This window comes from Mirounga leonina, unplaced genomic scaffold (genome assembly GCF_011800145.1).
Source record: "Mirounga leonina isolate KUSES-001 unplaced genomic scaffold, KU_Mleo_1.0 Mir_170, whole genome shotgun sequence".
Taxonomy (NCBI): domain Eukaryota; kingdom Metazoa; phylum Chordata; class Mammalia; order Carnivora; family Phocidae; genus Mirounga; species Mirounga leonina.
In genome coordinates, this window is record NW_023270433.1 from 4087470 (window position 1) to 4115411 (window position 27942).

Sequence of the window (27942 nt, forward strand, 5' to 3'; positions counted from 1 at the left end):
AAGGCAGTCGCTTAACCAACTGAGCCACCCAGGTGCCCATAATTAATTGAATTTAAATTAAAATTTTTTAATAAAATAAAACAACAGCAAAAGAAAATCAAAGAAGAGAAAAAACATTTACAGTACTGCAATACAGTATTTATTTTTTTAAATGGGCCGGCATAAGAGCAAATCCACATCGTTCAAAGGTCAAACTTATATAGCTTGGGGTGGGCATCCCATGCTGCTAATTTACCGGGGAGAATACGAATAACTCTAAAACGCGCTTTATTTTATATGTAAGTAGAATGGAACTGGCCCACTAGTACCTGCCTGAGTGAATGCAATGACCTAACATCGGCGGCCGATCAGAGGTGGAGGACTTGATTCTCCCCCTGATCCCAGAATGGTGAGCCCCATCTGCCCCATCTGTCGGCTGAGAGGGGCTCTTCTCACCTAGGTATTAACAAAGGACCTTGTTCCACTTGGTGGGGGGAGGGGGGTTGCTAAGAAAAGGAGCACATTAAACGGAAGAGGGCTGGTGTGATAAGCCAGGGCCAGGAACAAAGTTGGGGGAAGGCAACAGGATAGAGTGCGTGTTTTCATAGGAATCGTGAACTCAGCTAATTCTAGCATGATGTTAAGAAAGCCCAGGTTCGGGTGCCTGGGTGGCTCAGTCGGTTAAGCGACTGCCTTCGGCTCAGGTCGTGATCCTGGAGTCCCGGGATCGAGTCCCGCATCGGGCTCCCTGCTCAGCGAGGAGCCTGCTTCTCCTTCTGACCCTCCCCCTCTCATGCTCTCTCATTCTCTCTCTTTCAAATAAATAAAATAAAATTTAAAAAGGGGGAGCGTCTGAGTGGCTCAGTCGGTTGGGCGACTGCCTTCGGCTCAGGTCGTGATCCTGGAGTCCCGGGATCGAGTCCCGCATCGGGCTCCCAGCTCGGCGGGGAGTCTGCTTCTCCCTCTGACCCTCCTCCCTCTCATGTGCTCTCTCTCTCTCTCTCAAATAAATAAATAAAATCTTAAAAAAAAAAAAAAAAAGAAAGCCCCGGTTCCCTGAACCAAACAAAAACAAAAACAAACAGACCAAAAAGCCCGCACAAAACAACAACAAAAACCTCTGGGCTTTGACGAGCTCCTGGCGTTCAGATGCATTTTTACCGAATCCCTGGTGACCGGCTGCGCCTTGCGCTCCTGGCACCGGGCACGGCGAGCACTGTTGAAAGCGCACTGCCCCCCGTGGCACAGGACAAACTTGCTCCCTGACCAGCTCCCCGAGAGCCAAACCTCAACTCGACTCCTCTGGGGCCCCGGGAAGGAGTGGCGATGCCCCGCCGGCGCTGGGTGATCACCAGTCCCGAAACCTCCGAGGGGAGGGAGTGTGCAATAAATGGGAAGGCGACCTAGGTAAGAAACCGCCGCTCCCTCCCCCCTTCGTGCCTGCGAGCCCCCCAGGGGAGAGTTGCGCGCCCTTCTTTTCTCTTCGGGCTGTAATTCTGGGTAAGAGTATGATTGGATGGAAATTACCTCGTGGAGGGGCGCTTCCAGGAGAGGGCGGAACCCTTGCTGCGTCGCGGCGTGCAGGGGGAAGGGGGCAGCCAGCCGGCACCCCGGGAGGGCGGCGGCTGGCGAGTAAGGACAGAGGGTGGGGGCGTGTTCCCTGTCGGCCACCTGCGGGTCGCCGGCGGGCTCCCGGTGAACAGCAGCAGCCAACCCTGCGGGCGGGCTCACCGCGCGTCAGCCGCTGTGCCAGGGCCCCTAGGCAACCTTCCCCGTCACTCCCTCCAGTGAGCGCCGTTATCATCCCACTTCGAGGATTGGGAAACTGAGGCGCAGAGAGGCGACGCGACCTGCCCGGGAGACCGCACCGGGGTCCCGGTCGGTCTGGACCAGAGCGGGAGCTGCCAACACTGCGCTCGGTCCGCTGGGTCCCGTGGGCCGCGGCTTGGCGGTGGAAGCCCCGGCAGCGCGGGTGCCCAGCGAGGGGGCGAGCGCCGAGGGGGGGCGGGCGTGGGGGCGGCTCACCTTGACGATGAGCGGATTCTGCAGCATGGAATCCCGCACGACTCCCAGCCTCTCGTTCTCCATGCCGGGTCGGATGTCGGCCACGGTCAGGGGCCGCCGCGGGGGCGGGCAGATCTGGCTGACCGTGCGGCACACCGGCTGCTGCTTCTTCCGGCGCCGGGGGTCCCGGCGGGAGCTCTGGGTCTCTGGCATCCTGAGGCTGCGGGCCGGAGGTCCGCGGGCTGGCTGGCTGGGGCGCGCTCCCCTGCGGCGGAGCGGGGCGCGGAGCTCGGAGGGGGCCCCTCCACCAGTCCCGGGGCGCACCACCCGGGGCCCCGGGGTGGGCCCCAGACGCCCGGCCCCCTCCGGAGCGGGGAGCACCCACCTCGCGCAGCCCCCTTCCCGTAAGGAGCTCTAAAGCCCTATATAAGCCCCTCTGGTTCCTCAGAGCAACTTCTGGGCACCGCCCTGCGGGCTAGGAACGGACAGAAAATCGAGACCACCCCTTGAGGAAGAATGGAACTGTCTGTCTCCGTGGCGACGGGACGCCAACGGCGCCCGAGCGGAGGGGCCAGGTTTTCTTTCTCGAAACTCTTGGTGGCCACCAAAGTGGACTTGCTTAGAGTTCTCTTAAATAGATATGAAAAAAAACCAAGAATCGCCACTAGGTTGTGTTAAAAGCAACGGGGCTCTAGAAGGCCATCTACACTTGACTTCCTAGGCAAAGATACCTGCCTCCACCCACCCCACTCCACTCACGGCCCCTTATCATTCTCTTCCCCTCTACACCCCCCCGCCCCCCCCCCCACTGGGCTAGAGAGCTAAAATTTTCATGATGAAATAGAGATCTGCATTCCAGGCCTGATGTTACTGCTAATCCACTTGGGTGATCTTGAATCAGTCACTCTTTTGGGTCCTCAGTTTTTCCTCCTGTGAAATGGGTGAGGAGGAGAGTCTAGAGTTGAATGAGATCAGTGGTACCCAACTTTGTGCAACAGAATGGAGGGAAATGGAAAAATACAGATCCACTGACTTAGAATATGGAAATGGAATCTGGGAATCTGTATTTTTAAAAAATCTCCTTCCTCCCCTTTGGACTTTTTTTAAATTTTGAAAAAGTTCTAAACTATAGAATAGTTGAAAACAGAGTACAGTGAAAACCCATATAGATTTCACCTAGGTTCACCATGCACAGACACACGTTGCAGAATCATCTTGAAAGTATCTGTTGATAGCATCATATGTGACCCTAAACTCTTCAGCATGTATCTATCTGCCAAGAACGGGGACATTCTCACATTACTACAGTGTCATTATCATGTCCATGGATCTCAATATGACATAATAGTAGCGCCTGATGTCTGTATGCCAAGTTGGGAATCTGCATGTTTTAAAAGCTTCCCAGGAAATTGGCACAATACTTTTGGAACCACTGGCCTGGATGATCTCTAGTTCCTTCTAGTTCAGTCTTTTGTGGGTTCGTTCACCCCTCATCATCTTCATTCAATGTGCAAATACCCACAAGGCTCTGGGTAAGAGGGTTCACCAAGAGCAAGTTGCACCAACAGCAAACTTGCACTTCAAGGCCTTATAGACCAACAGTGGACAACACCAGTACTGCATTTCTAGAACAGACCAGACAGACTTCCAACTGCTCATCCAAGACTGGAGCAGCTGTTGGGTGGTGATGGTGTGTGATGTGATATGTACTTGTGATTTCTCCAGCCTGCTTTACTCCCAGACTTTCACAGAAATACAGATTGTGCACTTTTAATGAAAACCGCTTGGCAGGTCACACAGAGGAAGTCAGGTGGTAGGTGTAGGTGATGTGGGAAACAAAGGCAAAAAAAAATAAATTTCCTTATTACCTACAGCCCACTGACAAGTCCTTGAAATAGGCAGAGTGACATTCCTCTAGGAACTCAGCTGCCTCGATGTTAATATCTTGCTAAGGGCAAAGGGCAATCTTAGCCCAATCCCCAGCATCCTGTAAGTCTACTTCAACATATAAAAATTCCTTTGGGGGTGCCTGGGTGGCTCAGTTGGTTAAGCGACTGCCTTCGGCTCAGGTCATGATCCTGGAGTCCCTGGATCAAGTCCCGCATCGGGCTCCCTGCTCAGCAGGGAGTCTGCTTCTCCCTCTGCCCTCTTCCCTCTCGTGCTCTCTGTCTCTCATTCTCTCTCTCTCAAATAAATAAATAAAATCTTTAAAAAAAAAATTCCTTTGGAAGCTTCCTTTATCTCTACCCCCCAAGATATGTGTTGGCAGTCATCCCCCAAGCATATGACCCACCCATATACATCTGAAGGGTCTCATGACTCAAGTTTTATTAGACACTAATAAGTGACCTTTTCCTAACAGCAGCTAGCCCCCTCAAGGTCCTGGAAACTTTGCTTCCAAAATTCCCTAGAGACTTATGCTAGCCCTAACCCCTCCCAACTTGAAAGTATATAATCTGCCACTCCTCATGACCCCAGTGCGGCTCTTTCTGCCTACAGGTCCTGTCCCTGTGCTTTAATAAAACCACTTTTTTTCTTTTTGCACCAAAGACATCTCAAGAATTCTTTCTTGGGGTGGGCTCAGAACCCCAACATCTTTCCTACATCACAGGGAGGGGCAGGATAGTGGAGTAGTAGGGAGAGCACAGGTTTGAATCCTGCCTGGGCCACATAAATCCCCTTGTACAAGTTACATTAAGCCCTAGTTTTCTCATCCAGAGGGTGCGGCTGATAACACCTAATAAAAATAATCCTACAATACCCACATGGGCTTGTTACAGGATTTAGTGGGGGAAAAAAAACACAACCTAGTTGCCAACATGGTTATGTTCACAATTCAAGGAGTCTAAAAGTCTGAGTGGTTTATATACTGGCCTCGACTTAAAAGCTTTACTTTAAATCATAAGCCAAGTTTCTTCAGGGCACAGTTGCAACGGGAGGATTGGAACACAAGGCTCCTTCCAGCTTCACGTAAGCTTAACCCAGCAGTCTCCGCCCGCCTCTGCCTTCAACGTCGACCACCCTCCCCTGTATTCACTCCGCTCCAGCGGCCCTGGCCGGCTTCCAGTTCCTCCAGCGACCAAGTGCACGTTCTCGGCCTTGCTTCCAGCCGGGAGCAATCCTCCATCTCGGTTTCTGCTCGCCGTCTTCGTTTACAACTCAGCTCAAATGCTACTCCTCGAAGAGCCTGCCCTTCCGTCTGCGGTGGCACTCGCTGTCCACCCTCACTCTCAACACAAACTGTTCTCCTTTTTTCCTTTCCTTGCAGGATAAGCTGACGTGATCTTGGTTGGTGTGTTAGGTCTTCCTCACGTCCGGGACCTCTCCGGCTGGCTCGCTCCTGGACTAGAACAGAGCTCCGCAAAAACGTGACTAAGTGGAGCGCACGCGCGAGCCAGGAGGCCAGGCGGGGACTTCTGTGCCCTCCCTGCTTGGGGATCTCGCTCTACCCCACCCTCACCCCACTCCCGGAGGACCCCCCCCACCCGCAATGAAACCCACGGGCTACTACGCCTGCGTCAAATCGCGGCGGCGGGCGTGTTGCCTTGGCAGCGGGACGCCGAGGCGGGGCCGGAAGCGACGCACGGCTACTTCCGCTTCCACCACCGCGGCATTTCCGGATTGGAAGAAAGGTGGCGGCGCGTTGGGCGGTAGGTTGAAAGCGCTTTTCGGCTTCTCGGTTGTTGGGGCTTTTTGCTGCGCGCGTGGAGTGTCCAGCGGTGGGTGGTGGTGCCTTCGCGTCGCAGAGGCCGCCTTTGGCGGAGGTCTCCAGGGGGGGAGGCAGCAGAGAGCCTTCTAGAAAGAGGAAATCGTATGCTATCAGACCTTGAGCCAAGGAAAGGGTTGGGCATGTTTGAGGAACCCAGAAAAGGCGTTGTGTGGCTAGAGCCCAAAGTTGGACGGGAGAGGCAAGAGACGAGGCTGGAGGGCAACAGGGCCTGATCGTGCTGGGCACTGTTCTCCGTTAACTATTTTTTACCGTATCATAAGGGCAGCGTGACCAGACAGGAAATTACAGTGAGCCTCCTGTGCATTTAGAGTAACATTAAATTTGTAATCATGACTCCAGCCTTGTCATTTGTTATGCAATCTCATTTTTCTGTGATTTTTTTTTTTCTTTCCTGTGGGTGATGTTTAAAGTGCTTGGCCAAAATAAACCATTGTTGTCAAGTTTCCCCACAGGAATAGAATGGAAGGAGAATCGAGCAGACTGGAAATTCACACTCCAGTTTTTGACAAGAAAAAGAAAAAGTACTCTGTGTATAAGGAAGGACATCTGAGGCATCCCCATGAAAGTGTCAGAGACTCCCCCCTGGCAAGCGAGCAGTCTCACGTAACCAAGAGTAAGAAAAAAAGGAAGGATTGCCAGCATCTTCTTCCTTCCCCTTTGAAAAAATCAGAAATTGGTGGTGAGACGAAAAAGGCCACATCCGTACCCAAAAAGAATAAAAAGAAAAAACATAGGGCTTCGGGGGTGGATGGGGAAACAGGTGTGGTGTATGTCTTGGTGGATAAAGAAAATATCGAGAACACACCAAAGAATTTTAGGAGGGATGTCGATGTCGTGTATGTTGACGTGAGCCAGGAACAGAAGCCAACAAAAGAGCCTGAAGCAGGCGAACTGCATTCAGTTCCTAAGTCACATAAAAACAAGTCGGAAGAGCTGCATCATAAAGTTAGGGGGACAAAAAGTAGAAAACATCGGAGGAAAGTGGCCTCCTGGGATGCTGAGCAGGAAAGCCTGCATGCAAGCCTCGCTCTGCCCAAGCCAGAACCACACAAGGAGGAAACCCTGCTTTCTGTGGACCCAGGAGGTGGAATCACACAACTACCAGTATCGGCCCATAAGAAAAAGTCTAAGAAAAAAAAGAGAAAAATTGCACATGACCAGGAACTTGAGGCATTGCCTGGGCCTGAGAGTCTAGAGAACGTGTACTCCGAAGGATGGCAGGGGGTCGGTGAGGTTGGGACTGCAGAAGGCAGTAAGGAAGCCGGCCGTGTAAAGAAAAAGTCTAAGAAAAGGAAGCGAAGGTCTTCTGTTGAAAGTCCTGTAGCTCCTGGGGGTGATTTTTCAGTGCCCGCAGGGAGCTTTGAGGATACACACTCTGATTCACTGGAAGGTAATGGTGCCCTGATTGAAGAAAGAGTGAAACCCAGGCCACACCAGGAGAAAACCCAGGCCTCTTCGGAAGAGGTGCAGAGGTAATGTGGCAGTGGCATGTTTTCTGGTGTGTATGTCCTCTGTGTGAATTCTGCCTGTGACCTCTTTATCCAGCATGCCTGTAGTAAATGGCAGAAATCAGACAGACCGTTAAATGTACAGAACGATGCATACGTGTAACCGAGTGACTTGGCAGGAAGGTTCCTTTCTTCATATATAAAGTAAGGCAGTTAGATCAGATTTTTACTAAAAACTATTCCAGCCCTGAAATTCTATGAATAAGTTTAAAAGGGCATTTTAAGACCCCCCAAGTTACCTTTGTTCGTCTATATGCATATACTTAGAAAGAAAGAAAAATTCTAAATACTTAGTATTTATCTAAATCTAAGTATTTAGAATTTTTACAGAGCAGGAAAAACCTTGAATTAAGGTTCTCCCTAATAGAAGAAATTTAGACGTCATTATTTATATAATTATTGTGTAAGTCAACTGCTGATATAATAAACACAGCTTTTTTTTTTTTAATAGAGCAGTTTTTTAAACCACTTTATCTCAGTTCCTAGGACTTGGGACAGATTTTTCTCCCCATTTTTACTCAATGGCAATTTTTTTTTTTACATTTTTGCATTTGTTAGGTTGTCCTGGCCTAAAATAGTTTCACCAAGAAGTTCAGTGGGAGACGATGCCACTTCAGGTGGTATCGATAAGAGGGGCCCACTCACCTCCTCTCATCAGGGGTAATACTGATAGGAGGCAGGCATGTCGAGGGCTGTGGTTTTGAACTTGTACTGGGCTGTGGGCCCTCTGAAAGCTGCTGACCCTTTCCTCGAACTAATGGGTATAATTTTTTTTTAAGTTTCCTGCCTGAGTGGTTAGCTGTTATGATTGACCACAGTAAGAGGGGATTTGGACATCTGGCAGACATTTGAGGATGAATTAGTGACAGATGCATAGAAAACTAAGCAAAGGGGGGAAAATGTGGTCATTGTTACATTGATTTAATTAATTAGTAACCATTATCACAAAACTGAAATCCTTGGAAGGGTGGGGGGGAGTGTCTTGAGGGTCCATGGGGCAGAACAGGGCTTAGCCCGTTAGGAAGTCAGTATCTAAAACCAGAAAACTTAAGAAGTAGTGACACAAGAAACAACACATGCTGGCAATTGGGCTTTGGGCCACACGGGTCCCTTGTAGGCGGCCTCTGCAGTGTATGCATACGTTGGTCAAATTACCTCAGTCCACACATCACAGACGGAATCAGCTCCAACGTCCCTCCTAGCTTTAACACCGGCCTCGTCTAAGTGAAGGATCATTTTAAGAAAAGAATTGGAAAGCCACCAGGGCAAGCGACAGGTTAATGTGAGTTAACTCAATTTTTCCTGCAGGTTAGAACCTACAAATGAAGAGGAAAGACATTTGGAATTGGCCAAAGATTCTGCAACAAGATATTCGTCGGAAGACTCCAGAGATTCGGGTGACTCAGATGTGGATTTAGACTCGGCTGTGAGGCAGCTCCAGGAGTTCATTCCGGACATCAAGGAAAGGGCTGCCACCACAATCAAGCGGATGTACCGGGATGACTTGGGGCGGTTTAAGGAATTTAAAGCACAGGGTGAGCTGGTGGCGCTTTAGTATTTGTCGAACTTTCCTGTCCGCCTAACGAGCCCCTGCTTTTTTTCTGTGAACAGTGCAGATTTCTAGATTCACAGGAAGCATCCTCTGGGTGCCTTCAGCTTCTCCTCCTTCCAGAATTGTTGTCCGAGCCATAAAATTAGCAAAATGAAGAGCCCTGGTTTTGCTCTTCTCCACCTAGCTTCTGGTAGGGGAGGCCTGGAAGGAGAGGAGGAGGCTAAGTGGCTGAGCCTTTGGGGAGGATGCAGGAATAAAATAAAATGAAAACAGCCAGTATTGTCAACTTTGATGAGCTGTAGCTTCCTTCCCCGAGATATTAAGTGGAGGCTAGGCTGGTTGTAATGGCCGTGGTTTCACAGGAGACCCAACACGGTCTCCTTGATTTCACTGTGTTATAAGAACCTCCCAGAAAGCTTATGGAATTGAAGAGTAAACTACACATTTAAGGCTGTGTGCTACAAATGAGCGATATTTACTGAGTGGCTGTGTGAGGTCCAGTACCTCTGGTCCCTGCGAAAAGTAAAATGTGGGGCCTTACGGAGTTAATTGTGGTGAAGAGATTAGTTTTATTTTTTGTTTTATTTTTTTTTAAAGATTTCATTTATTTATTTGACAGAGAAAGAGTGAGAGAGTTCACAAGCAGGGGGAGAGGCAGAGGAAGAGGGAGAAGCAGGTTTGCTGCGGAGCCGGGAGCCCGATGGCGGGGCTCGATCCCAGGACCCTGGGATCATGACCTGAGCAGAAGGCAGACGCTTAACTGACTGAGCCACCCAGGCACCCCAAGAGATTAGTTTTAAAAAATAGCCAAATTAAGGAAGAAAAATGTAATTCAAAATAGAGCAGTATCTATAGAGTGGTCCCATTCTATTTGTGTATTTTCTGTGGAAATGTTTATGACTATTTTATAAAAGGTACTCTTTAAGTCTAAGAATAGAAAAACATAGTATATAAGATCGTTAGTACATAATAAAACTTGGTTGCTTTGAGCTACAAAGAGGACTAGAATGTAAAGCATGATGCCATTGCTCCCCCACCCCCCATACGTATGCATAGAAAATATATGTGAATGTTCGAGTTCTTGCCAGTTCACAGCACTGCCTTGCAGGGGGGAGCGAGGCAGAAGAGAGCAAAGGGGAGGCTTCTTTTAAATGTTTATTTCCGTACTGCTTGAATTTTTAATGAACATATATTCCTTTTTAATATAAAAAACAACTACTTTCAAAAGTTGAGTGATAAATGGGGAAGGTCACTTTGGAAGGGGATGACCAGGGAAGACTTTGGGAGAAGAGTGGCTTGAGCTGAATTCTAAGGGAAGTGAAGTTGGGGGGGTGGGGCGTGCACAGCAGGGGAGCTAACAGCAAGTACAAGTACACCGCTGGGGCTGTTCCCAGCAGGGGGAAGCTGGCAAGCCACTGTCTTGTAACTGTTGAAGACCAGATGGTAGGTTTGCTTTTGTTCCTTATTGACAATACATACTTTTTCTCCCCACCCAAATCCTAGGTGTCGCTATTAGATTTGGCAAGTTTTCTGTAAAGGAAAACAAGCAGTTAGAGAAAAATGTGCAAGAATTTCTGTCCCTGACAGGAATTGAGAACGCAGACAAACTGCTGTACACAGACAGATACCCAGAGGAGAAATCTGTGATCACCGACTTAAAAAGAAGATACGCATTTAGATTGCACATTGGTAAGTTTAAAACTGTTTACTCTTTGACCATCCACAGCCTACCAACCGTAAAGGGAGAACCCACGGTAAGTATTTAGCGCAGCGCCTGGCGCATTCAGTGCTTGCGGTGCATGTTACCCGCTGCCATGGCTACAAGTATTCCTGTTGCCGGCCTGTACTTTTGGGGATTTGGAATGTGTTTGTGTCTCCCAAGTATAGTGCTTTTACAGATTTTATAAAAAGTGACCTGATCAACTTCTAGCTTTTGTACTTGGTAATAGGTATCGTTTTGCTTTCTCTTTCTTTATTCTTTGTTATGTGTTGTTTTGCATATGCTGCACAAAGCATATTTTTTAAGATTTTATTGATTTATTAGAGAGAGCACAGGGGGAGGGCCAGAGGGAGAGAGAACCTCAAGCAGACTGTGCTGAGCACAGAGCCCGACACCAGGCTCGATCTCATGACCCTGAGATCATGACCTGAGCTGAAATCAAGAGTCGGACGCTTGACCAACTGCACCACCCAGGTGCCCCAAAGCACATTCTTACATGTACCAGGGTCTTCTAAGTTTTCCAAGTATAGCCTTATCTGTGCTTTGTCTCTGGAACCCTCCTCCTGCAGCTGTACTTGGAAAGTGAGAAAGTCATGAAGCAACACAGGATCAGACTGAAAAAAATCCGTGAATGTAAAGAGGATGATTTCTTAGGTGTTCTCTGACTTCTTTTTTTTTTTTTTTTTTAAGATTTTATTTACTTATCTGAGAGAGAGAATGAGAGAGAGAGAGCATGAGAGGGGGGAGGGTAAGAGGGAGAAGCAGACTCCCCGCCAAGCAGAGAGCCCGATGCGGGACTCGATCCCAGGACTCCAGGATCATGACCTGAGCCGAAGGCAGTCGCTTAACCAACTGAGCCACCCAGGCGCCCTCTTAGGTGTTCTCGAGTACACAAGGGGAAACAGACTAGGGGGGGTCCCTGTCGAGGGGCTGTTTCATCCTGAGTGAGGAAGCAAGCCAAGCTTGCTCATTGAGAAAGCTCTTCTGTTAATCTTATGGAGAACTGTTGGCATGTGTCCCCCACCTTAGCATGCTTTCCTCTTCATTCAAATTTTGTTAGCATTACTTTGCTTTGTAAGGGCTTTTCCCTCGAGTTTAGTAGACCAGAAGCTGGAGCCTTGACTTACTAAGTATGTAGATTTTAGAGCTCTCCAAGGAAACTGGTGATTTTGTGTGGGATGTATGAAATCCCAGCCTGACCCAGGATCTAGGGTAGTGGTGTTAACAGGAGCCATGCTGGGTTCCCTTTCCAACTGTGACTCCATTTCAAGCCCTGCCCTGTGGACCCCTCTGACTGCCTTTCTTCTGACTTTAGGAAAGGGCATTGCCCGGCCCTGGAAACTCGTCTACTATCGAGCAAAGAAGATGTTTGATGTCAACAATTATAAAGGCAGGTAAGAAAAAGTCTTAGCATGGTGATTAACATGACAATGAAAAATTTTTTAAAAAAAGAAAAAGCCTTAGCAGCTTGAGACAGAATGTTTTTGCTGATAGTATAAATTAGAATGTCCTCAACAGATGAGAGGTAAAAAACTGAAGATTTTTTCGTGTGTGAAAAGTAGACTGTGTATTTGTTGTCAGTGGTATGTCTTCAAAGCTCATTTCGGTTTCTGCCTCTTGAGTAAACGTTTATGATCTTCCCCTTTCTAAATCCTTGGCCTTTCTTTATACTTTCCTTAGCCCTCAGCGTGCCATGCCTCTCATGTTACTCATGAAGTTTTCTTTGCTCTCTGCTAATTTGTGAGCTCCCTGTGTACCCAGACGTTCCTTTTGTTTTGTTTTTTAAGATTTTATTTATTTGAGGGCGCCTGGGTGGCTCAGTTGGTTAAGTGACTGCCTTCTGCTCAGGTCATGATCCTGGAGTCCCTGGATCGAGTCCCGCATCGGGCTCTGCTCGGCGGGGAGCCTGCTTCTCCCTCTGACCCTCCCCCCTCTCATGTGCTCTCTGTCTCTCTCATTCTGTCTGTCTCAGATAAATAAATAAAATCTTCAGGAAAAAAAAAGATTTTATTTATTTGAGAGAGAGAGATAGCGAGAGAGAGCACAAGCGGGGAGGGGAGGTAGAAGCAGACTCCCAGCTGAGCAGGGGGCCTGCCACGGGGCTCGATCCCAGGACCCGGGGATCACGACCTGGGCCGAAGGCAGACGCTTAACCAACTGAGCCACCGGGCACCCCTCAAACATTCCTTTTCAGTGCGATGTTCCCTTCAGCACTCAGCCTAATTCTTTGGGTTTTCAGTGAATATTTGAAGGTGGGGTAAGCACTAATAGGAGGTCCCATAGGAGCGGGTCATTAGTGACAGTGCAGAGTGTCCTGTGGTGATGGTCATTCTCTCTCTTTCCCCAAGCAAAATACCCAACTATATTTTGTTCCCAACATTCCAGATAAAACCGGCATAGATCAGGGGTCGGCTGTGGGTAAGCACTCAGCTCCAGGCCAGAGGGATAGGCAGGAAGGTGTCAACCCCTCCCTCTGAGGGCCCAGCCGACCAGCTATTCGATCTCACTCTGGGAGGCAGATTTAGTAAATCTGACAGGGCCAGTTGCCTTCCAGTTAGTTGCATGATTATAAACCAACACATACGTATTCTCTGACCTGCAAACACTGATACGACCTTGGTGGGTTTTTTGTTGTTGTTTTTTTAAGATTTTATTTATTTATTTGACAGAGAGAGACACAGCGAGAGAGGGAACACAAGCAGGGGGAGTGGGAGAGGGAGAAGCAGGCTTCCTGCAGAGCAGGGAGCCCGACGCAGGGCTCGATCCCAGGACCCCGGGATCGTGACCTGAGCCAAAGGCAGATGCTTAACGACTGAGCCACCCAGGCACCCCTGACTTTGGTTTCTTAACTTTTGAACAAGAGACATAAACCTTCAGCAGAGGAAAAGGTTGCCCACAAACTAATACCTGCCTTCCTCTTTTTCCCAAGCCCCGGGGTTGGGCATCTGTGGACAGAGCTTTAAGGAAATGCACTAAAGATGACATGTTAAGTGGGACTTGAAAGATCGCTTTTGGCAAATGAATGGTGGCAGCTGAGGTGACATTTTGCTACCTGTGACATAAGCGTGGGAATGAAAGTTTTAGAATAAGCCAAGTCTGTCATTCCAATGTGTTGTGGTAACCATTTGCCCTTAGAATATATTTTTTCTAACTTAAGGAATTCTTAACTGAAAAAAATCACAGAAAGCCAAAAATCAAAGAATTTTGAGGCTCTGGGGGACGTCAGAGGTCAATACACCTGTTTCGTCATTGTTATGCACTCACTTTCTCTCTGATGTCCTCCTTTCTGTCGCTTCAGGGGTACCCTTAAGTTGTTTTAAATCTCAGAAAGAGGGACGCCTGGGTGGCGCAGTCAGTTAAGCGTCTGCCTTCAGCTCAGGCCGGGATCCCGAGGTCCCGGGATCGAGCCCCACATCGGGCTCCTTGCTCAGTAGGGAGCCTGCTTCTACCTCTCCCTCTGCCTGCCACTTCCCCTGCTTGTGCTCATGCATTCTCTCTCTCTTGACAAATAAAATATTAAAAATAAATAATCTCAGAAAGACCCTGATTGCCTTGAGAAGGAAACTGCTAGAAAGCATGAGTCTTAGCAGTGAAGGATTACAGGTCTCTCCTCACCATGCTCTGCATTTGTAGATGACCTTCTGAGAGTGCTAGGCTCTTACTGTTGGAAGTAATTCTGAATCACTGTCATCAGGGATGGGTAGTATTTTGCTAGAGCTTCTCTTGTGTTGAGTTAGTAGTAACATAAACCACCATTTCCCGCCCCCTGTATTAAGGAATTCTAGAATGCCCTAAGGATTGCTTTCCCTTCACTTAAACACTTGTGTTTAATCTCCAAATCCACTTAGTGTTGTTTGGTTCTTTTCTTTAGTATAATATTTGTTTTTATGTGGAACGAAAAAGCGCCGTACATTCCTTAAATAATTGTGCATTTGTGTCAAGTCATTTGTCACGTATTTATTGAATGTTGTCTGTCAAGCATTGCAGATACCATGGTGTAGAAAAACCAACAGGGTCTGAGCCCTTGTAGGATGTCCCCTCCAGAGCCGTGCTGTCCATCACGGTGGCCACCAGCCTCACGGGGCCAGGGAGCACTTGAAATACATTTAGTCCAAGTTGAGAGGCACCATATGCTGGAGTTAGAAGGAAAGAACGTAAATTACCTCATTAACACTTTCAGATCCTGACTGCATGTTGAAATGGTTGCGTTTTTAATATAGTGGGTTAAGTCAAATATTTTATTAAGTTCATTCAAATGAAATAAAATTCATTTTCACGTGACCGCTACAAGGTTTAGATGATGTGTATGGCTCATATTACATTTCTGTTGGACGGCGCTGGTCTAGAGGCAGAGACGGGTAAACGGGGACCCCTCGATGTCCAACTGCCCTTCTGTGGGGGGGTGCTGTGAAAGGGGCAGAGCTTGCTCTGGGGGAGAGCAGCAGGGGACTGGACCCTCAGGTATCGGGACATCCTCGCTGACGAAGGGCCACCTGCAGGGTTTGCAGGAGCCATCCAGGTGGGTGGAGGAAGGCCATTGCCACTGCAGCACGGAGGCTCTGAGGGGAAAAAGGCCTACAAGAAGGCCAGTGGGGCTGAACTGTAGGCCACATGGAGGAGTTGGTGTTTTGTGCGTGCAGCGCAAAGCCTTTAGGGTTTGGATGGGAATAATGTGACCCAGTTATTTGCTGTAGCCCCTGTGTAACTGAGCCAGGCCCCTGGCCTGGGACTGCAGTGACTGATTTATAGGGTGACCACAGTCGAGATGCCGGGACAGGAAGTGACAGGACCAGCCTGCCCTGGCAGCTTTTCCCAGGACTACAGCAAACTGCAATGATGATAGGGTTTTTAATCTTGTACTTAATTGGGAATTGTAACACATTTTCCCTTTCAGGTATAGCAAAGGAGACATGGAAAAGTTAAAGATCTACCATTCCCTGCATGGGAACGACTGGAAAAAGATTGGCGAGATGGTGGCTCGAAGCAGCCTTTCTGTTGCCCTGAAGTTCTCCCAGATCAGCAGTCGTAAGTGTTGTTCTCTGGTCCTTCCCCCCCCCCCCCCCCCCCCGGGTGAACGAATGAGCCCCCCCACCCCCCGGTGCAGGCCTCTTTGCCAGCCTGTCTTCTGAGAGAGCTGTCACGTTTTGAGCCATTCTCTGTACTGATTCATTGCATTTCCTCCCGCGTGTTTGTGAAACCACGGGGCCTTTATTTACAAGACCGATTTCGGCCACACCTGAGGTCCTTCACTGTCAGCGCAGCTCTCACCGCCAGCCTGACCCATACATACCCTAGGAAGCTGGCGGGGAGCAGAGCCTGGGCGGAGGAGGTTCCCCCACCAGAGGACAGCAGAGGCTGCAGGGGGCCGGGGTGCAGTTCAGTCGGCCCGTTAGGCAGGGACTTTTCCAAAACCTCCTGTGTCTTTTTCTCCTCTTTTCTAAAAAAGAAAATTTTCCTGAGTATATTCTTTGCATTATAAAATCCCCAGTTGCTTCAAGAAGCTCACAGGCGACGTCACTGTCAGCACGGGGATGCTGTGCTAGGTCACATGGCAGAGCAGCGTGTGGGGCAGAGCGGCCGGGCGTCCATGGACCTGGCGTGCCCGGGAGCCCTGCCTTCTGTGCCCCCACATCCAGCCGCTGGTGCCATGTGGGGACTCAGTGTGGCCGGTTCTTCCAGTTTCCAGGAAGTAAAGCAGAAGTCTGCTTTTGGCAGGGGAGGGGGGAGTGTTAATCTAGATACTGTTTTTTTCTCTTTGGAACTCTCAATTTTTAAATATTCATCTAAATTGTTGAGGAAAAGTAACACAATCACGCTATGGGCCAAACCAAAGACATGTGTAGGCTCCCGGTTTGAGGCCTCTTACTTAGCCTGACTGTGACCATCTAGACAAGGAGGATGACCCACAGATGGTTTGATGCCCCCGTCAGAGGCCAGCTTGTGGTTCAGGTGTCTTTGTCATTGAGGCCAGAGTTCCCATTGCAGCTCAGTGCCACACGGGGAGTTCCTGGGGAGAGTTACGGATGCACGTGAAGTCGTTCAGTTATTTTGTCCCCATTAAGTGTTTGAGAACCTCCCAGTTTCACACAAGAGACATTACTGTCAGAAACAAGAAGAACAACATTCTTTTTGAAGTTAAAAAAACATACGTTGCTTTAAGGAAGGACTTCTCTGGCATTGGTTCTTTTTTTTTTTTTGAGATTATTTATTTGAGAGAGAGTATGGGGGAGCACAAGGGGGGTGGGGCAGGGGGAGAGAATATCCAAGTAGACTCCTGCTGAGCATAGAGCCCAATGCAGGGCTTGATCTCACAAGCCATGAGATCAGGACCTGAGCCAAATCCAAGAGCAGACGCTTAACCAACTGAGCTACCCGTGCGCCCGGGCATTGGTTCTTAAAAAGAAGTGGTTCCAGGGCACCTGGGTGGCTCAGTTGGTTAAGTGACTGCCTTCAGCTCAGGTCATGATCCCAGGGTCCTGGGATCGAGTCCCGCATCGGGCTCCCTGCTCTGCGGGGAGCCTGCTTCTCCCTCTCCCACTCCCCCTGCTTGTGTTCCCTCTCTCACTGTGTCTCTCTCTGTCAAATAAATAAATAAAATCTTTAAAAAAAAAAAAAAGAAGTGGTTCCATTTTAATTTGCGTGTAGCTGTGTTTGATGGTTGTATGTCTGTGTAATCAAGATGTTGCCCTCTGTCTTCTGAAAAGTGCCTGGTTTTTCTTTTCTTTTTTTTTTTTTAAGGCTTTATTTATTTATTTTGAGAGCGAGAGTGCGTGGGCAAACGGGTGGGGAGGGGCAGAGGGAGAGGGAGAGAGAGAATCTCAAGCAGACTCCACACTCAGTGCAGAGCCCAATGCAGGACTGGATCTCATGACCCTGAGATCATGACCTGAGCCAAAATCATGAGTTGGACGCTTAACTGACTGAGCCACCCAGATGTCCCTTAAGACTATTTTTTAGAGTGGCTTGAGGTCAACAATAAAATTGAAAGGGAGGTAGAGATTTCCCATATGCACCCTGCCCCGACATACAGCCTCTGCCATTGTCAGCACCGCCCCCCCGCCAGAGTGGGGACCTTTGTTACAGTCCATGACCCTACACTGGCACGTCCATCATCTTCCAGGGTCCATAGTTCACATTAGGGCTCACCTTTGGTGGTGTATGTGCTATGGGTTTGGACAAGTATGTAATGACATGTATCCATCATTGTCATTTTGGTTTTGATATTGTGCTTGAAAACAAATAGATTAGCAACTATAAGATCATCCTTTTGTGTCTACAGCAAGAAATCATGGTGCTTGGAGTAAGACGGAAACCCAGAAACTAATCAAGGCCGTCGAAGAAGTGATTCTAAAGAAAATGTCTCCCCACGATTTAAAAGAGGTGGATTCTAAACTCCAAGAAAACCCTGAAGGCTGCCTGTCTATTGTTAGGGAAAAACTCTACAAGGGCATATCTTGGGTAGAAGTAGAAGCCAAAGTAGAAACCAGAAATTGGATGCAGTGTAAAAGTAAGTGGTAAGTTTTAAGGTTTCTTACATAAATTTCAACGAGATATTTCCCTCCCCCCTCCCTGTACCATACACATCACTGGAGTGGGTAGATGAGTGGGGTTATAACGGAAGGAGACCTATGTAAGTACCATGTACAAAGCCTTCCGTGTCAAAAATGATCACCTCGGGCCAGCTGTTCTAACCACTTTGGTATCAACATCCGATGTAAGTTAGCACCTAACTAACCCTGATTCATCGTGTGGTTTCCTCCAAAGGAACTGGAACCTTTTTAATACTGAATATTGACTTCTGGTGTCTTTACTCTGTCTCTTGCTAAGGCTTTAGTAAAACAAAACAGTTCTCTCTTTGCGACATAAAAAAACACAAAACTCCCCTCTGGGAGAGAGATCACAAGCACGGTGATGTGCAGGAGCTTGCCCTTCCCGTGAGCCTGTCTTGTCCGGGGGCTCCTCTGTCCTCACTAACGCCAGGCAGCTGTATTCATCATAGAACTTCTTTTTTTTTTTTAAGATTTTATTTATTTGACTGAGAGAGACACAGTGAGAGAGGAAACACAAGCAGGGGGAGTGGGAGAGGGAGAAGCAGGCTTCCCGCGGAGCAGGGAGCCCGATGTGGGGCTCGATCCCAGGACCCTGGGATCATGACCTGAGCCGAAGGCAGACGCTTAACGACTGAGCCACCCAGGTGCCCCTCACCATAGAACTTCTTGAGACAACATAGTCACACAGAAGCATTTTCAGTCCTGATCTTGCTGCGCATTCTTTGCCTGACGTGGCTTTTCCGAGCCCTGGAGGGTCTCTGAGTGGGGTGTTCAGCTGCTACAGGACCCCTTAGAGCGGTGGTCCCACAGCTCACGATCCACACGTCATGCGCAAAGGAGTGTGGTCATCGTCAGTGTCAAATAAGAGTGAGATCCAGATTAGGTATATTTTATATTAAAAGCAGACTCTTAAATTATACCATTTATTGTTATCTTACAATTCTGCTGTAGAATTATCTGTTTATTTGCATAGAAGACTATAGTCAGGGACATAAACTCCACAGAACAGATCATGTTTTGGGGGATGAAGCATATAACATGGAGGAACCAGAGCCCTTTCTTCCGCTACAGTTTACACTGAAAGAAGGAGTGTTTGTTAAACACTGGTCAGTATTTAAAGAGGGAAATGCTGCAGAGCAGCCGTGCTTCAGGATCGGGATAATTCGGATAACGTGTAAGAGAGACTGCTTTTTAACTTGAAGAGAAAAGCAGGAAACTGAAAACCTGAATGTAGATTTCTTTCATGTAAATTGAAATGACCACAGATGATGCAGTTTACTTTTTTCCTAAAGATTTATTAATAAGAGAACATGGTGGGGGGTCAGAGGGAGAGTGAGAGAGAGTCCAAAGCAGACTCCATCCTGAGCTTGATCTCACAACCGTGAGATCACGACTTGAGCCGAAACCAAGAGTCGGGTGCTTAACTGACTGCACCCCAGAGGCGCCCCCGAGGATGCATTTTGAACGAACACAGTTGGCTGCTGGTACAAACAGCGTCCTCACCTGTGTATCATGGATCCCCCTTATCCAGAATGTAACAGCTAGCGATCTGTCCATCAGATCGTGACAAACTTTGCTATTTGAGATGAGTACTTAAAAAATATTTTTAGGGGGCGCCTGGGTGGCTCAGTTGGTTAAGCAACTGCCTTCGGCTCAGGTCATGATCCTGGGGTCCCGGGATCGAGTCCCACATCGGGCTCCCTGCTCAGCAGGGGGTCTGCTTCTCCCTCTGACCCTTCCCCCTTCTCATGCTCTCTTTCTCAAATAAATAAATAAATAAAATCTTTAAAAAAAAAAAAAATATTTTTAGCTGGGTCACTGTTCTCGTTAGGAGCTCCAATCACCCTTCCCTTCAGCCATTAGCTGTGGGCCTCAGAGGAGTCATGACTGTACCAAGTCTCCCTTCGTGTTCCAACAGCTGATCCCTCAGTGTCCCAACAGCAATGTCCCTCTGTTTTCTAAACAATCAAAAAGAGAGTTTACAGCTTCATTTAACACCTGTTAAAGGGCTTATTCTCTTCTCCTTTTTATAACTTCTACTACAGAAATTTCATCGTACACACAAATTTAGAACTTGTATCCCTCATCCAGTTTCAGTAACCATCAACTTTCTTTTTTTTTTTTGTTTAAAGATTTTGTTTATTTATTTGACATAGAGAGACACAGTGAAAGAGGGAACACAAGCAGGGGGAGTGGGAGAGGGAGAAGCAGGCTTCCCGCGGAGCAGGCAGCCCAATGCAGGGCTCGATCCCAGGACCCTGGGATCATGACCTGAGCCGAAGGCAGACGCCTAATGACTGAGCCACCCAGGTGCCACCTTTCTGTCGTTTTATTTATCATTTCCCACTTAAAAAAAAAAAATTGGCATACTCCCTGGTGGTAAATGTTAGCAGTGATGAGTCACACAAGTTAGAAATTAGTTCTCAGTAGGGGTGTGATGTTGGTGAGAAAAGGGCAGGAAATGGCAGTGCAGACTTTACCCCTGAAAGTCTTAAAGTACATTCTTTGTTTTTTTGAACGCAGGACGGAAATCCTAACCAAGAGGATGACGAATGGTCGGGATGTGTACCGCGGAGTTAATGCTCTGCGGGCCAAAATCAACCTCATCGAAAGGTAGAGAAATAGAAGGCGATGCTGTTGGAACTGTTTCTCTCTCTGGCCAGAAAGTCGATGTTGAGCAGCAGAATCCGTGGTGACATGGCTAATGACCTTGGGCTAACCTTGGTCTGGCATGCCAACTTCGCTGGGCCTGAGGGAACTGGGACGGGGCTGAACGTTCTGGTGCCCCCAAGCTTTTCACATGGGTGAATCTGAGAAGGTGTCCGTTGTCCTGATTTGTGCTTGAAAACTTCGTGTTTATTTTTTCTTGTAGATTGTATGAGGTAAACGTGGAGGACACTAACGAGATAGACTGGGAAGACCTTGCTGGCGCCATAGGGTAAGGCTGTGTATTCAGTGCGAGGCTGACGGAAGGTAAGAGATGGCCTCAGGAGTGACCGTCTGTGAGGTCTGAGCGGATTCGCGTGTAGACTGCCCCGTGCGCCCGTGTAGTTGGAGCCTCCGCTCTGGGTGCTGGGGGCCAGCGGGACCCTCCCTCCACCCCACCCCTCACCGAAGACACGTAGGAAGGGTGAGTGAAGTGTGTGCAAAGTCCCCTGAGAGCTTCGAGGCGCTAACAGGTTGAACGACTACTAGAGACCCCGCTTACCCTTTGCCCCAAATCATAAATTCTTAAGTTTGCCATGTTTGCTCACCATCCGCCCTCCCTCTCCTGCTCCTGATTCCAAGGGAATAAAGTAGTTTCCCTTAACCACTTGAGGGTTAGTGGCGGCCAGCGTGCCCTAGACAAGAACATCATCCTGCATAATCACAGTGCAGTGACCAGATTCGGGACATCAGACGCAGGTACAGCACTGTACTCTAAAACACAGCTCACATTCAGGGCGCCCGGGTGGCTCAGTCGTTAAGCGTCTGCCTTCGGCTCGGGTCATGATCCCAGGGTTCAGGGATCGAGCCCCACGTCGGGCTCCCTGCTCGGCGGGAAGCCTGCTTCTCCCTCTCCCACTCCCCCTGCTTGTGTTCCCTCTCTCGCTGTGTCTCTGTCAAATAAATAAATAAAATCTTTAAAAACTAAATAAAACACAGCTCACATCCAAATTGCCCCACTAAAGTCCTTTTTTTTTTTTTTTTTTGAGATTTTATTTATCTGTCAGAGCACAACTGGGGGGGCGGGAGAAGGAGAAGCAGGCTCCCTGCTGAGCAGGGAGCCCGACGCTGGACTCGATCCCAGGACCCTGGGATCATGACCCGAGCCGAAGGCAGACGCTCAATCAACTGAGCCACCCAGGCGTCTCATCCCAGTAATGTCCTTTATAGCATTTCCCCCCGATTTACCATCCAGTCCAGCTCCACTCCAGCTCCCGTCTGTCTGTCCTGTCTCCTCACTGGCTTCCGATCAGTAAAGCTCTTCTGCCTTTGTCTTTGATGGCGTTGAAAACGTGGGCGAGCGCAGGCCGTTTGTTTGGAGAGTGACCCTCCGTTGGAGTTTGTCCGGTGCCCCCTCGTGGTGGGGTCTTGTACTTTAGGCAGGATGGTGGCACAGGTGACGCCACATCGTGAGGCCCGTGATTCTGATTTTGATCCTTTGGCTCCGGTGGCATCTGCCGCGTTCCCCCCCCCCCCCAGTATAAAGTACCAGCTCTCTTGGGGATAAGAAGGGGCCTTGGGAGATATTTTGAGACCATGTAAAGATCCTGTTCCTCTTCAGGCTTCCCCCGGTACTTTCGGTGCGGCTTCATTTGCATGTCTCATCTGGGGGGTGAAGTTGAACTTTCCTATGTTTGTGAGCTACCTCCTTTTGCCTTTGCTGTGAGTCTTTGCTGTACGGCATCCTTGCATTTTGAATCCCTTCCTGCTACCGAAGACAGGCCACCACTCTCAGTATCTGAATTTATTGCTCGCCAAGCACGGTCCCTGTGAGCAGAGCAGATCATTGAGGGGTGTGGGGTGCGGGGATTGGGGGGCTCTCAGGAGTTGGGGGTTGTTTGGCCTTTAGTTTTGGAAGGGTGGACAGTGGGGCAGGGCGGCTGCCCCCTGGCTGACTTTCAAAAGTGTGACGTCATCCTTGATCCATGAGGAAGGGTTTAAACTGGTTCTGGTGGTTATTTGCACCTTGGGATCGTGGACAAGGAACAAAGAACAATCAGTTTGGTTTTTGTTAACTTGGAGAATGGGAAGTTTGTCGTGACCCAGACATGCTCATGGTTCCAAACCCTTCCCTTTTCCAGGTGACCTGAGTGAGAGGTGGGGCACCCACTGCTCAGAATCATGGGTCCCTGAGAGATGAGGGTGGCAGGTGCTTTGAAAGAGGGGACCTTGCTCTGGACCCACCAACTCCCATCTTGAGAAGCACCCATGGCTGCAAAGCCCTCCCTTTGTAATAGCAAAGCACTTTTTGAAAAATTGGACTTTTCCAGTAAATTTTTATATATTTTGTGACGTTGCTTCAGATCACAAGTTCTTAAATTAAAATGGGTTTTTAATGGTTTTAAGTAAAATTACATATTTAAGAACACATTGTTTCACTTAAGATTAATAAATCTCATAAAACGGAGCTTATGGCATCTAGTCAAATACTGTTTGAAATAGCACACTGTCAAGTTTTAATAATTAAAACAGTGAAAAATAATATTTAAAAGTTCAGTCTCTTCGGAGTCTTAAAGTCTCCCTTGTGAATTATTTGGGCAGGATGTCAAGAAAGCGTGTCCGCCTAATGAGATGTCATGCCTACTTGGTTTGAAAATGTCCAGAATCCGGGGCGCCTGGGTAGCTCAGTCATTAAGCGTCTGTCTTCAGCTCAGGTCGTGATCCCAGGGTCCTGGGATCGAGCCCTGCATCGGGCTCCCTGCTTGGCGGGGAGCCTGCCACTCCCTCTCCCATTCCCCCTGCTCGTGTTCCTGCTCTTGCTATCTCTCTCTCTGTGTCAAATAAATAAATAAATAATAAAGTCTTTAAAAAAAAAAAAAAGAAAAGAAAAGAAAAAATGTCCAGATCCATTATTGTGACTTCTCCAAACCCTAGCTTGGGTCTGCAGCATGCCCCACAGGACTCACGGCCCTGCAGGAAGAGTTGGAAGGCATGGGGGCCTTAGAACTTGGCCTTTATGGTCAGACTGACCTGGTGTTGACTCCTGGTACTCATTATTTAGCTGTCCTTGGGCACGTTGTTCCTTAACTTGTGTCTGAGCCTCAGTTTCTTCATCCACAAAATGGTTTAATAGGACCATAACGAGGACTAAGGAGATCGGCCGTGGAGGACACATAGCTCAGTAGGGACACACAGCACCTAGCTAGTGGTTGCTGTGAGGAAGAACCCAGTAAGAGTAAACGTATTCACACTAATTAACTACTAGGTTAACTAATTATTGAAATAAGTCTTGCTTTTATCGTCTAAGAAAAAGTGGCCAGGAAGTAAAGTTAGAGATTTTCACTTTAAAAAAACAGTAAGATTTGGTTGTGTCTGTCCTATTTACTGTAAATTGAAAATACATTTGACTCACCAAAACATCATAAACATGTGCTTTTTTTAGCTTTGCAAAATAAAAAATCAGGGGACATCTGCCTTTGGATTGTGACAAATACGCATTTATCTTAAGTGAAGTGGTGAAGAGTGTGGGTTTTGGGGTCAGACCACCCAGTTGAAGTCCCAGCCCTCCCCCTTATTAGCTGTAAGATCTTGGGCCACTTCTCTGTGCCTCAGTTTCCCCATCTCCAGAATGAGGCACAAGAGTAGTAGCTCCTCGGGGCACCTGGGTGGCTCCGTTGGTTAAGCGACTGCCTTCGGCTCAGGTCATGATCCTGGAGTCCCTGGATCGAGTCCCGCATCGGGCTCCCTGCTCGGCAGGGAGTCTGCTTCTCCCTCTGACCCTCCTCCCTCTCATGCTCTCTGTCTCCCATTCTCTCTCTCAGATAAATAAATAAAACCTAAAAAAAAAAAAAAAAAGAGTAGTAGCTCCTCATAGAGCAGCTGTGTAGATTGTTTGTGGCTAGAAAGGAAGCCCTTAGGGCAGGGCCAAGTACAAGGTAAGCATCAGCTTATGTTAGTAGTGTAATTTAAACAGGATCTGTCTTGTGCTTTTCACCTTCTTTCTTTTGTGTGTGTGTTTTTTACCCAAATGAACGACAGCTTTTTCATGTGTGTCTTATTTTTGTCCCACATTTGTGGACACCATGGTTTCCTGTTCAGGATTAAGAAAGTTACTGATACCTGTAGATTCCCGAGTCGACGTACTTCGTACACAGTAGTGAAATAACCAGTTTTTAAACTGATGCTAACTTTTTTTTATCTTTTCCTTTCTAAAGTGATGTTCCTCCATCCTATGTTCAAACTAAATTTTATAAGCTGAAAGCTACCTGTGTCCCCTTTTGGCAGAAGAAGACTTTTCCAGGTCAGCATTTCTAATATTTAAATAGTTGAGAACACAGCAGGTGGTGCCCCGTGCTGGGAGTGTGACCTCGGACGCATGACTTCACTCTGGGAGTCTCGGTTTCTTTGGTTGTAGAATGGGAGAGATCACCACCTGTTCATCCCCACCTGACGGGACTTTCGAAGTTCTCAGTGAGATAATAGACAGATGAACTGTGGTCAGCAGGGCGCTCGGTGTGTGGCCAGCACTCGGTAAATAACTGAGTGCTCCTGGATCACTATCATGTGCGCACACGCCACACACTGACATGCACACGTGTGCACACACGGTTCCAGAACAAACCTAAGATGCCCAGTTCCTTCTCTGCAGCCATTTGTGGGTGGTTTCAGTATTCCCAAACTCAGATTATCAGAGTCCTCTGGGGAACTTGTTGAACACATACATACCCGGACCTCGTCCCATACGTACTGAATCCTAACCTCCAGGCTGCGTCCAGAGGCTAGATTTTCTCTAACAGGCTCAAGGAGAGCCTCAAGCGGTCTGCCCAGCACCAGCATTCGGGAACCATGAGTTTGGGTGATGCTTTGCCCTGGAGTGTGTGATGACTACTTCTGACACTTAGCAGATAGCACTGCCTGGGTTTGAATCCCGACTGCGTTCGCCCCTACAAATTCCACGACCTTGGCCATGATTTATAACGCCTCTTGGCCTCGGTGTCCTCATTTGAAGAATGGGCTGACAGTAATGCCCTCCTCCTAGGATTCTGAGGGGACTGGTGAATACAAGTAAACCAGTTAGAACAGGACCACTGCACACAGTAATAGCAGCAGTGGGCCACCCACATCCGTGCCCTCTGCCCTTTGACCTTGGGAAGGAGTCTTTGTACAAATAATGTCAACATTACATTTCTTTTCTTTAGAGATTATAGACTACCTTTACGAGACCACTCTGCCTCTGCTCAAGGAAAAGTTAGAGAAGAAGGTGGAGAAAACGGGCACCGAAATCCAGAGTCCCGCGACACCCAGGCAGGCCTTCCGGTTCAGTGACATCTTCTATCGTGACGACGACAGTGAGGGAGAAGACGGGGAGAAGAGGTAGGGGACAGTGCTGTGTCTTGCCCGCCTCTCCAGGTTTGGTTGTATTTCTGTGCATGGGGCAGAGACTCTGCTTTCAGTACTGATGTTTAGTAGAGAAGGGGCCACGGCCAGAGGAAGGGGACGTCTACGATACTTCGTATTATGGAGCCTCCCAAAGCGATTCACCCTTTCAGACTCTAGTGTGTTTGCGTGCGCAAAGAAAGGAGCATCCGGAGTTGATTTGCTATTGCTGGACTGTTGAAGATAAGCCCACCTGGCAGTTTCTGTAGAACAGCAGTATCCCAAGTCCCTCTCGTGGCAGCAGAGGGGAGAGTCCCATCCCATGAACATTTCATTGTGTGCATTTCACCACACACACACTCCCCAAAAATGGGAACCCTGACAGTTGTAGTCAGGCACGCATGCCAGTTTGCTTTCTGTTTTCCCAGTTGTCACTCTGTGTGCCCAGGCAATGTGAGTTCTAGATAAGCATTCGCAGGGGGCTGTGGATCTGCTGGTCTCTCAGCCTGGCTTCCATTTGCATGTACCTGCCTCCGTGTGCGGATCTCATCTTCCTGAGGGAGTCAGGTGTTTAAGGGTACGTATTTTGCATACAAGATGCGTTCTCAAGGGCAGTCAGTGAGTTCATCTGGTGTTCCAACTGGGAAAAAAAACAAAATCCAAAACAAAAACCCAGCAGTCTCTTCCACTGCTTCCAGAGAAATCTGGCTCTGTTAGATTTATGGAAAGATGCCATGTGGGTCTAAGGCATAGCTCACACCTCACAGAATTTCAAGGATAATTTACATGTTGGGCTCTTCCGTCAAATCAGGAAAGCAAAACCGCTCTAGGTGTTTCACACAGAGAAGGATTTAATGTAGGGATTTAGGTTACAAAATTGTTATATAGGATTGAGAGCGCACACGGGAAGGCTGACTTGCCAAGCCCTGGGTAACTGTGGCCCCCGCTGCCCTGCAAGGGGTATGAGCGTTCCAGGCTCTTGGCCACACGTGAACATGGTGTGGGTGAGCAACGTCCCATGCAGCCATGTCACCATCTGTGCCAAGACTGGACTCCACCATCTCCCGAGTGTTCTCTCCTATGCCATTTATCTCACATCATGACGTGTGCGCTGTCAGTTAATTCATCCACAAAGCTAGACATTTTTCCAAAGCTGCCATACTTGGAGAAGGAAGAGTACAGAGACCGGTCTAGGAGGCTGGTCACCAGCATATCCCCAGCGCCTGTCACGGTGTTGTACGCACAAGAGACACTCAGTAAATATGCAGCAAACAAGTGGATGTTTCTTTTTAGCAAGTATTCTACCTTTCGTCACCTCCTATCCATCGAACATACCTGTCCCCATGCTGACAGGAATGAAAGTTCCTTTTGGAGGACAATCCAGTGAAATACAGCAAAGCCTTAAGAATGTATTTTATGATCCAGCAATTTCACTTACAGAGATAAAGCGGTTTCACTTTTCAGAAATAAAAGAACTCATGTATAAGAATGGCACATTCATAATTTGAAAAGCAGACAAAAATGTGAATGTTCCTTAATGGAAATCTGTTAAATTATGGTATATTCCTAGAATGGGATATTATCCAATAATTAAAAATTATTATTATAGTTTGGGTCAACATAAAAAGAGGTAAACAATATTATCAACTAAAATATTTCAGAAGAGTATTTTCAGTTTTGTAAAAGTAAGAAAATAAAGGAAATGGTATATATGTAGATGCATTAAAACATGTGGGAGAAATTAAACCCAAAATGTCGACAGTGTTTCTCTCGGGGCAGTGGGATTGTGAATTTATAGGGTAGAACTCTGGATTTGCAAGTGCCAGAAAATGGGACCCACATGGATCTAAGGAATCCGGGAACTCTCAAGACTGAAA

The 27942-nt window shown here is 48.0% G+C and overlaps 2 protein-coding genes across 5 annotated transcripts in view; one reads left to right on the forward strand and one right to left on the reverse strand.

The window, feature by feature from the left end:
* CFAP77 (cilia and flagella associated protein 77) overlaps positions 1-2196 on the reverse strand; it is a 128868-nt gene extending 126672 nt beyond the window's left edge. The window contains exon 1 of the mRNA XM_035015549.1: positions 2005-2196. Coding sequence (XP_034871440.1) covers positions 2005-2196 — 192 coding nt within the window. The remainder of the gene's footprint in view (positions 1-2004) is intronic.
* A 3390-nt stretch (positions 2197-5586) lies between these two features.
* On the forward strand, positions 5587-27818 carry TTF1 (transcription termination factor 1). 4 transcript variants are annotated; one of them, XM_035015551.1, is made up of 11 exons: positions 5587-5633; positions 6155-7185; positions 8530-8756; positions 10277-10462; positions 11809-11887; positions 15388-15518; positions 17773-18007; positions 20567-20656; positions 20916-20981; positions 24904-24989; positions 25888-27818. In XM_035015551.1, the coding sequence occupies exons 2-11, from the start codon at positions 6173-6175 to the stop codon at positions 26064-26066; spliced, it is 2292 nt and encodes a 763-aa protein (XP_034871442.1). In that variant the 5' UTR covers positions 5587-5633; positions 6155-6172; the 3' UTR covers positions 26067-27818. The 4 variants fall into 4 exon arrangements, 2 of the variants coding, with proteins under 2 accessions (XP_034871442.1, XP_034871443.1); XM_035015552.1 differs by having other exon boundaries at positions 5597-5633; positions 6166-7185; XR_004681186.1 differs by lacking the exons at positions 5587-5633; positions 25888-27818 and having other exon boundaries at positions 5652-7185; positions 17773-18000; positions 24904-24922.
* Positions 27819-27942: the final 124 nt, after the last annotated feature.